Source organism: Pneumocystis jirovecii (genome assembly GCF_001477535.1).
Source record: "Pneumocystis jirovecii RU7 chromosome Unknown supercont1.5, whole genome shotgun sequence".
Taxonomy (NCBI): Eukaryota; Fungi; Ascomycota; class Pneumocystomycetes; order Pneumocystales; family Pneumocystaceae; genus Pneumocystis; species Pneumocystis jirovecii.
Window position 1 is genome coordinate 270,111 of NW_017264779.1, and position 10,352 is coordinate 280,462.

Sequence of the window (10,352 nt, forward strand, 5' to 3'; positions counted from 1 at the left end):
TAAACAACAGGTGCCCTAAAGTTGAACCACAATCGGATCATCGTCAGAATCACCATTATCATATGAATCATTGTCGCTCATATCAACTAACTCATCATTTTCCGAATCATACACCAAAGACGTAGAATGCAGATAGGTTCCCTTTTGAATATTCAAATCTATGTGGAACCGCTGTTTCAAAGTATCCAACAAACACATAAACGCCCTTTTTACTGCATCCAAAGATCCCACTGAAGCTTCTGCATTCAAAATATTACATTCCAACCTCTACAAAAATCATCCATCCAAATATTAAAAACAAAAAAGAAAAAAACACACCTTAAGAGACTTCTTAATGTATCCTCTATCCTGAAACACATCTACAAAAACATCTTCAGGGCAGTATTGCAACTGTATCCTAAATGCATCTAAAAAAAGCCATTAATCTCCCATTTTGTACAATTCTTACCCATCCAATGCACATAAAAGCTCGAAAAAGAACCAATTGCCCTACTACACGACGAAATCAACGTTATCATCCGTTTCCATTGCTCCAAACATGATCCATTCGAAACAAAAATAAAGACAATAAAACACATCTGAAATTCTCCCAAAAAACGCCCAATATCTACCCAATTTAGACCAAAAAAACATTCTAATCCACCCGCACCTCCCAAACACTCTGTCTCAATAATCCGCTCAAGTTCCCAACTTTTGTCCAGAAATCCCTCTGTTACTTCTTGTCCCACCGCTCCTGGACGCCATGTCCGCCGAAGCTCAATCCCAAGCAACTCCATTGTTCCCTCTGCTTCAATCACCGGAAGACCCGGTAATGCTTCGTCTAAATAGGATGATGTTGCTGATGTAACTTCCCATGGTACTGATAACACTTTGTCTAGCATACTGCATGTTATCCAACACATTAACTGCCCAAAAATCGACCTTTTTCCCTCTGTAGACACTTCTCCACCGACTATATGCACGTTTTTACTTATTGTATGCGTGCTTTTATCCACTGTACAAGCCTCTTTCTCCTCTATATCTGCACCTAACGCTCTGTCTCCTACCCTGCAGCCAAACTCCGATATATATGCTTCTGATCCAAGTATATGCGCCTCTTTGCCCACTCTATGCTCTCTATTTTTCTCCACTGGAAAGACAATCAGCCTCTCCTGCACCACTGTCTCCAGTCTTGTCTCTGTTATTTCTCTCTGTAGCATTTCTCTATTACTATTATATTGCCAAATTACACGATCTGCAGCCTCAATTCTAAAGAAAAAGCCCTGACAAAACCCATATTGTCCTTTTTGTGCCTCACAAACTGATATTGTATAATATGCCCAGTGAAGACCCTCAGGAACGTCCTGAAAACCACAGAAATATTCACCTGTTTTCCATGTGTGTCCATCAATGCCAAATAGTGCGCCTCGTGGGAGGTTAAGAACTATGAGTGACGCCATCGTGGACACTTCGCTCTGCTATGTACAGCAGTATATATTATACACATATTAGAATTATATATTATACATGGTATATTTTATACACTATAGACTATACATGCTGTCTATAACATCCATTGTGTAGATTATATATTATACAGTAAATGTTATACAGTATAGATTATATAGTATACGATATACATTATATATTGTATGGTATACAGTATATGCTATATGGCATACATAGTGTTGTAATGTACAGTTGAATGTGTATACAGCATAGTATACACAGCATATTATCAGTGATATACAGAATATGTATAATGTGTATAATATGCACGATACACGTTTGCGGTAAATATTATACACGTGCACTGTACGCACAGAAGCAGCGATATAATGTACAGAGTTTACTGTATATACACCACGTACACAGCAGACACTACTCTGCAGACAGTACAGTGCACACACTCCACATTATATATAGTATGTACAGTATATATACTATTTATACTACGTATATCCTGCACATTATGTATATAATACATAGTATGTATACACAACGTACTGTCTATACTACAATATATACTATACTGCACTGTATACTATACTATATATATATACCATGTACATAGTAAACAGCATAACACAGTATAGATAGTATATATAGTATATATATTATGCTATTCACAGTAGACATTATACATACAGCCTCTGCTGCGTACATTATGCATTCTATACACTGCAGACTGTGACGCTATACGTACCATCCATACTATACTATATACTTATACTCTGCACTGCCCACAGCTAACGTGCACTGCACTTGACCCGCCCCACAGTATACTATGCATCCCAAAGACTATAATATGCGCTCAGCATGCTCACTACACTCTGCTGTAACAAGTGCGCTACACTATACACACACTGTACACACACTGTACAGAGTGCACTACACACCGCACAACGTATATCATACATACATATATATACATACATATATATACATACATATACTATAATTATATCACAGTGTATACCATAAATGCACTATAGACATACTCTTAGATATACCACAGCTATACCGCACTGTGTACACCATAGACATATCATATATATACATATATATACTATACAGACACTATACACATATTATACGCATGTCATGGTTATACTGCACAGTGTATAGTGCACAGTATATACTATAGACATGCTATACACATATCATACACATACCGTACACATACCATAACGTATACTGCACACTGGAAACTGCATGTACACTATGCTGTATACGCTATTCTATACATACACTGTACATATCATACTACATATTATATATCTAGACTATACATTCTGTATGTACCATGCACTACACACCACACTGCACAGCTACACCTGTACACTGTACTGCACACTACATCATGCACTATATTATACTATACACTGCACTGTCTATAGCATAGACCATAGACCACACCTATATACTATGCACATTATACAGCATACTATGCACACTACACTATGTCTGCTATGCACACTACACCGTATACAGTATACATTATGCTACATACAACCTATACTGTATACACTATAGGTACCATGCAGACTATATACACTGCACAGTACATGCTAAACATCACACTGTACACACTATTCTATACACACTATGCTGTGTACACATCAACGGGCACTCGTAGTGTTGTCATGGCAACCATTGTGACTGCTCAGTCCTCGGCAGCGTCTCCACAGCAACGCAACGGCAGACCAACCAGCCATGGCGCCAAAAAAGACGGCGCAGACGGTCGAGCAGACACAGTTGGGGCCGCAGATCCACGAGGGGGAGCTGTAGGTGGCAGTTGGCGCAGAAAATGCTTATCAAAATAGTGTTTTTGGAGTTGCACACATATTTGCAAGTTTTAACGACACGTTTGTGCATGTTACCGACCTCTCGGGGAGAGAGACCATTGCACGGGTGACAGGTGAGTGTGGCCGGCGTATGCACTGCACAGTGCACACATATACAGCATATATGCATGTATGCACAGCGTATACAGCATACACGTGCAATATATACAGCATATGCGTGCAATATATACACAGTGTATGTACTGTATGCACAGTATACATAATATATATTATATACATAATATATATATATACTATATATATAGTATATATAGTATACACGCATATATAGTATACACGTATATGCGCAGTACATGCATAGTGTAGTGTGCACTGTATGCATAGTGCATGCGCTGTGCGCACTAGGCAATACTTAGGGCACAGGTGGGATGAAGGTCAAAGCCGACCGGGACGAGTCGTCGCCATATGCTGCTATGCTGGCAGCACAGGACGTTGCTGCGCGCTGCAAGGAGCTCGGAATCACCGCTCTCCACATCAAGATCCGCGCTACAGGGGGTCCGTCTACACTGCATCCACACCTCTCTGACACACACAGGCACTTCTACCAAGACACCCGGCCCCGGCGCACAGTCTGCGCTGAGGGCGCTTGCCCGCTCAGGCATGAAGATCGGGCGGATCGAGGACGTGACGCCGATCCCCACTGACTCAACCCGCCGGAAAGGCGGGCGACGAGGCCGCAGGCTCTGAGCCCGCTGGACTACACAATATACATAATGTACAGTACACACAATACACAGTATACACAATACACAGCGCCTGCGCCCAGCGACGTCTGCCCTGCGGCGTTGCCATGACAGCCTCCGCAGACGGACGCGCGGCCTGGTTTCCGTGTTGCCATGCTATGTACAGGCCGCCACACCCGCATACACCGCACACTACCCGCACACTACATACAGCACATACACTGTATACAGCGCATATATACGGTGTAATACGGTGTATGTGGCGTATATGCGTGTATGCGACATACTAACGATAAGACTGCGAGCGTTAGGGGGTGTCCGTATATTAACGGGACACACCTTCTGGTACCTCGAGCGAGCACCGCTGCCACCAAACTTCTTGGGCTCGCAACGCCGCGGATCAGCGACAAGCAGTGTGCGGTCGTACGAAATAAGAGCCTTTTTGAGCTCTATTTTGCTCTGCTCATCGGCATACTTCTGGTAATACGCAACGATCGCCTTTGAGATCGCCTGACTGGTTTCATTAGCCTAGCAATGCAGCAAAGCAGCAGAGCAGCAGGCGCCTACCGGATAGCATAGATCTGAGACACGTGACCTCCGCCGGTGACGCGGACACGGATATCGACGTTGGCAAATTTGTCAATGCCGGCAACAAGCAGGGGCTCGTAGACCTGGAAAGTGAGTACAGAAAAGAGGGAGACGGGTACCTTGGGGTACCTTGAGGCGGAGGATCTCGGGCCTAATGAGCGAGACAGGGCACCCGTTAACCTTTAAGAGCCCGCGGCCGGTTTTACAGTGCGCGACGGCGGTCGCAGTCTTTTTCCTTCCGAAGGTCTGAACGGACTCCATCGGGCGCAAACCCTTTTCGCCGCGCCTTATCGAGCGGTGGTTGCTGCGGCAACCAAATGTTGCCATGACAACAGGGGAATGACTTGCACGCGCCGCCGGCTGTCCGTGGCCGCTCTGGATGTCACGTGTATGTCACGTGACATAGAGAAACGGCACGTGCAGCGCGGTTACTAGCGTGAACACACTTATACACGCAGCGCGGCGCCGGCACAAGACGGGAGCCAGCGCGAACAAATATACACAAAAGTGCGCAGAAACACACATAAATAGAAAGAAGCAGCAGAGCCAAAGCTCAGCCCAGCAGCAGAGCCCAGGAAAGACCTAGCCTCAGATAAAACCGGCAGCCAGGGCAGCAGACACGCATGCAGCAGCACGCATCGTCTGGGTGGCGCATCCAGCCGCGCCTTAGCACGGCGTCTCTTGCGCCGCCGTGGAGCGTTTTCTCGCGTGCAGTGATCCTCTCAGTTGCCGCCTTTGCACGGCTCGTCGTGGCCGTCGGCCAGAGGGAGGCGCGCGTAGTCGGGGCAGAGCGGTTCCACGCGGCACGTGACTCGGAGCGCGGCCTGATCACGGGTGAGTCAACTCAGGTCACGTGATACTGTTATTCACGTGATCCAGTAGGATCACGTGACTTTTATGAATATCACGTGACTTCATGTGGGCGAGGCTGATGTTGCAGTGTCGAACCATTTGAGCGTGTAAGTCGACGTCGCAGAAAAGCCGAAACACAAAAGACGCAGCAGAGGGGAAAAGCGGGGGGAAAAGAACAGAATAAACAGCAGAAATGAAAAGCCCATGGCAGGGAAGAGGCTGCAGGTCTTTTTTTCGGAGTTTTTTGGCGATTTCTATGAAGATTTCATGTGTTCCATCTTACAGAAACTAGTATGGATGATCCGCTGATGTGGGGGCTATTTCCGCTGAAAACATGGATGAAGGGGCGTATACGGTGGGCATTAGGAGCAGCAGACATATGTTTTACAGAGCCGCTAAGGGCGCTTTTTTTTTCGCTGGGCCAGACGCTGCCGATCGAGCGGCATGGGGCAGGGCTGTTTCAGGCGGGAATTGATGAAGCTATTCAGCTTGTTTCGGACCCAGCACGGGGGTGGATTCATGTTTTTCCGGAGGGACGTGTCCACCAGGACCCTCAAGAGACGATTCGGTATTTCCGATGGGGTGTTGCGCGTATTATCCTTGAAGCAGCGATGCGTAGCGACCGGCTGCCCTGTGTTCTTCCTATTTTTCTCCGAGGGTTTGACAAGATTATGCCGGAGCAAGAGTCAGCAGAGTTGGGAGATGTGCACTTGGAACAGCAAATGCAAACGAAAAACAAGTCAATGGCACAGCAGCCGCTTTTGCAGCATTTTTTAAAACAGTTTCATTTCTTTCAGCGGTTGCCTCGTCTTGGCCGCAGCATCGAAGTGCATTTTGGATCTCCTGTTCCAGATTCTCAGCTTGCCGGTTTTGTAGATGTTTGGCGAAAGCTTTGCTGGAGTTCCAGAATAAAGGCGTCAGACAAAGATATCCGTTTAGAGGAAACAGCAAAAAAAAAGGAATCGAATGCATTTCCCGAGTCATTTTCAGCATCTATGGTAGAAGATTCTCAAACAGCACGACAGTTGCGTAGTGATCTTGCAGCATTGCTGCACCACCACGTCGAGCGTCTCCGCTACGAAGCTAGCCTCAATAATACGCCTAGTCCAACAAAAAACAGCTCATTATTCTTTTAATACAATTGCTGCTTCTGTTATGCATTGACTAAATTAGGTTTAAATGTCGTCAAAACTTTGGATAATATTGGGCTAAATACCACTCGTCTTGGGCTGGATAAAGCTTGAACACAAATCAAGCATTCGTTACATGCAAACTAAATATTGATTTAATTATGCTAAGCTTTGATTAAGCTTTGACTAAATTTAAATTTAAAATAGTTTTAAAACCAACTAAATATGGCATAAACTTTGTTCAAACATAGATCAAACTTAAACAAAATTCAGCTTGAATTTGAGCTAGAAGTGAACAAGAAATAGTTTAAGTATTGTCTAAACTTAAACATCAATTAAAACTTAATTAAAATTTAACTAAGCCTAGGTTCAAGGTAAATGTATTCATAATCCAGTTTAATTCTAGCTTGGAACTACATTCTGTATCTTTATTGTCTTTTTAGCAGTACCAATTACTGTATGATTCACTTTAGTCGCAAAGCGCAGACTACATAAACTTTCTGATAAATGCTGCACTAATGGTGACAATGTAACAAGCATCAGCGTTTTTGAATTACCACCTAGCGAATATTGCAACAAATATGTCAACTATGTTCAATGTAAGAGAATTTCAGAAAAAAATAGAAAGAAAACCTTTGAATTGCGGTATGGAATATGGCCTTTTGAATTACCTAAGGAATGAATAACGTCGCCTAAGCAACTAAGACTTTTATTGATTGCTTGTGTCTCTTTAAGTCGGTCTCCAACGCTCTGACTATGTGATAAACGTTCGGATCCGGCCAAATCAATCAAATTAAGTGTGCCTTCAGATATTTCGCCTGTTATAGTATTCGTACCATGAAGAGTTAAAATAAAAACAGAATGAGAACGACTAGATCGTTCATTTGCCTCTGTTGCTGCAACAGAACGATTATTTGACGCCTTTTTCAACAAAGTAAACACTTTAGTTGGTGTATCAAGCACTACAGTTGTCAAATCAGTTACAATTGTTTTGCATTCTTTTGGATCGTGTCGAATTTCATGCTTTTTCTTGTCAAATTCATCTGGATGGCCAAGCAAGTCATTAATATGTTCATTATAAATCTCGAGAAATTGGCCCTCCATCGAATAGCACCAGCCTTTCTCTGTTAAAGCATTAATAGTCTCATAAATTTGATGTACTGCACGTGGAATCATTCCATCTTCAGCACACATCGTGTATGTCTTTCCAGAACCCGTTTGTCCATATGCAAAAATACACACATTATAACCATCCAATGCACTTTGCACGAGCTGAGAAATTTCATCAAAGACTTCATTGTTTGAGCATTTTGGCGAAAAAACCTATACCTGTTAATTGAAAAGAGCAAATAAAAACTATTACTTTGTCAAAAGTGAAAGGATAACTCTTAGTATGAACTGATCCTAAAGATGATTCTGTCGTTTGTCCAATAATTTCAATTTCTTTTCCTTCTTTTGATTCATCGGGGTATTTGATATCAGCAAGCCCATTTTCAAATTTTTCATGTTCCAAAAATGGTCTGACTCTACATAACACACGGATATTTCCTTTAAGCTCTTGAATTTGGTTATGTAGCTTTCTACGCAATGTCTCTTCTTCTCTAAGTTTTCTGTGGCATATTTCTTTCTCTTCTTGAGCATTTTTGGCAGAATCAGAAAGTTCTATAATACATGCTTTTTGCGAAGCAACCTGAGCTTCCAACTTTTCAATCTCACTACGAAAGACAGATACAGATGATTCAAGAGTTAAATTCGATACACACTTTTCATTTACAGCATTCTAGAAAATATCAAAATCAAAAGAAAAGAATATACTTGACTTACACGAAGAGAAGCATTTAAGACTTTCTCTCTTTCAAGATTAGACATAGCATCATCTAAGGATGCTTTCATCATTTTCAATTCTCTCTCTTTTGCATCAAATTCTAGGTCAATCTTCTGTTTTTCCAAAGCAGTTTCTGTTTTAAATTTCTGCAACGCTACAACACTCGCAGAACACGCTTCTTCTACCATAATTTTATGTTTTTTCTCCATTGTTTCAATTTCATTCTTATGGTTACTCATCAACGATTCTAGTTCCTGTTTTCCAGCTTTTTTTATCTCATTTATTTGGTCTTTATACGCTTTTTCAAGGGATTCAGATTCATCTCTGTGTTTTCTTTCAAGACTCTCAATATCATCTCTATGTTTTCTTGTAAGATCATCTATTTCATTTCTAAAATTACGGCGCTCATCATCCAGTTTTCTTTCAAGTTCTATAATTTCAGATTTTAATTTATTTATCTGCTCATCGGTTTCTATTTTCCGAGTCAGCAAAGAAGATCTCACAGTTTCTAATTCAGTCATCAAACTAGCTTTAACCAATTCCAGTTCATTTACTAATCTTTATAAAAAAGTCTTCAAAAACATGGAAAAACTCACATTTATGACGTTCACTTTCAAGTGCAGTATAAATTGCATCCTTTTCAGTATTCCCAATCGAAATCTGTTCTTTCAGCTCAGAATACGCAATTTCCATATCTTCAAGTCTTCCTCTCGTATCCCAAGCAGGACGCTTAGGCCTATCACCCAAAACCTTAATATTTGGCCGTTGGACCGACTGAGAACAAGGTATTTCATTAGATAAGCTTCTCCCAAGAATGGAGGAGGACGATAAATGACTATTTTCATTCAATGAACGGCTTAAACCAGATTGGCATATCTTTTGATAACTGGATGAGGCTGGTTTACTTTGTAATAATGTAGATGATTTATAAACACTGGTAGATGGCTTTCGAGATGCACCTGCACGCTCTACAAGCGTTTTTCTCTCAGAGATAGTAGTATTTTTACGTTTGATAGGATCCAATACTGATCCATCTGATCTATCAGCAGTTCTCTTTGTCCCTGAAATACTTTTTTGTGGAATAATATTAGCCGATGAGGTTGAATCAGCCAATGGATTTATTTTCATTCTTGTCATTGGTGATACTGTTTTGGACAACGGCTGTGGGAGCCTTGACTGCTAATAAAAATAACGTTTAGCACTATTTTTTACTCAAAAAACGCAAATATACCGTTTTTTCATCCATTTTACTCACTAAATGGCTTATACGAAGATTTAAACCGTAACATAAACAATGGTTGCTGTAACAACCGCGTGATTAGAGACAAATTATAAAGTTTTCTATTCAAGAAGATTTATAGACAAAAAGCATACTAATATGACGTATTATTTTTAGAAACACAGTGAACATATAATTTTGTGTATAAATCTAGCTTTTTGAAATATATGTTTTTTTAAATAGAAATAATCTTTTTTTGATGTCTAAAATAAAATATTTTTCAATACAGATTGGATACTTATTATTAAATGCAAATTGAGTTAATTTATAAAATATTATTTTTATTTTTTTATGGTCAAATTAATCACATTAAAAAATTAACCAAAATGACGATAAACCATTCATATCATTGTATGTGTGTTTTTTATTGAAAACAAGATCTTTAAATGCTGAAAATTACATAATTTCTATTGGAAAAAACAAAAAACACAATATAATATCAAATTAACTTTTTTTTTTGATTAAAAATATGTTTTTTTCATATTTTTTCTAAACATCAAATAATCTTCAATATTTTTTTTATTCAATCACTTAAAAAAAATTCAAGGATTTTTCAAGAAGAACAGCTAATGGAATTTATAAAAATACATAATATCTATATACATTTGTTCAGATATATGTAAATTGTATCACAAATATATTTAATAA

At 40.4% G+C, this 10,352-nt stretch overlaps 5 protein-coding genes across 5 annotated transcripts; 2 read left to right on the forward strand and 3 right to left on the reverse strand.

Annotated features, from left to right (window-relative positions):
• Window positions 1–15: 15 nt before the first annotated feature.
• Window positions 16–1,439, reverse strand: T551_01302 (uncharacterized protein; the record flags this gene model as incomplete). The annotated part of the gene is made up of 3 exons (XM_018373565.1): window positions 16–267; window positions 319–407; window positions 449–1,439. 3 exons carry the CDS (start codon window positions 1,437–1,439, stop codon window positions 16–18), a joined length of 1,332 nt encoding a protein of 443 aa, XP_018230219.1.
• A 1,756-nt stretch (window positions 1,440–3,195) lies between these two features.
• Window positions 3,196–4,034, forward strand: T551_01303 (40S ribosomal protein S14; the record flags this gene model as incomplete). Its single annotated transcript, XM_018373566.1, has 4 exons — window positions 3,196–3,266; window positions 3,306–3,400; window positions 3,711–3,842; window positions 3,883–4,034. The coding sequence occupies 4 exons, from the start codon at window positions 3,196–3,198 to the stop codon at window positions 4,032–4,034; spliced, it is 450 nt and encodes a 149-aa protein (XP_018230220.1).
• A 282-nt stretch (window positions 4,035–4,316) lies between these two features.
• T551_05057 (40S ribosomal protein S16) lies at window positions 4,317–4,879 on the reverse strand (the record flags this gene model as incomplete). Its single annotated transcript, XM_018376026.1, has 4 exons — window positions 4,317–4,328; window positions 4,370–4,544; window positions 4,598–4,701; window positions 4,748–4,879. The coding sequence occupies 4 exons, from the start codon at window positions 4,877–4,879 to the stop codon at window positions 4,317–4,319; spliced, it is 423 nt and encodes a 140-aa protein (XP_018230221.1).
• A 784-nt stretch (window positions 4,880–5,663) lies between these two features.
• T551_01304 (uncharacterized protein) lies at window positions 5,664–6,714 on the forward strand (the record flags this gene model as incomplete). The annotated part of the gene is made up of 3 exons (XM_018373567.1): window positions 5,664–5,695; window positions 5,733–6,574; window positions 6,644–6,714. 3 exons carry the CDS (start codon window positions 5,664–5,666, stop codon window positions 6,712–6,714), a joined length of 945 nt encoding a protein of 314 aa, XP_018230222.1.
• A 288-nt stretch (window positions 6,715–7,002) lies between these two features.
• Window positions 7,003–9,671, reverse strand: T551_01305 (uncharacterized protein; the record flags this gene model as incomplete). Its single annotated transcript, XM_018373568.1, has 6 exons — window positions 7,003–7,188; window positions 7,234–7,923; window positions 7,964–8,380; window positions 8,425–8,978; window positions 9,022–9,604; window positions 9,657–9,671. The coding sequence occupies 6 exons, from the start codon at window positions 9,669–9,671 to the stop codon at window positions 7,003–7,005; spliced, it is 2,445 nt and encodes an 814-aa protein (XP_018230223.1).
• Window positions 9,672–10,352: the final 681 nt, after the last annotated feature.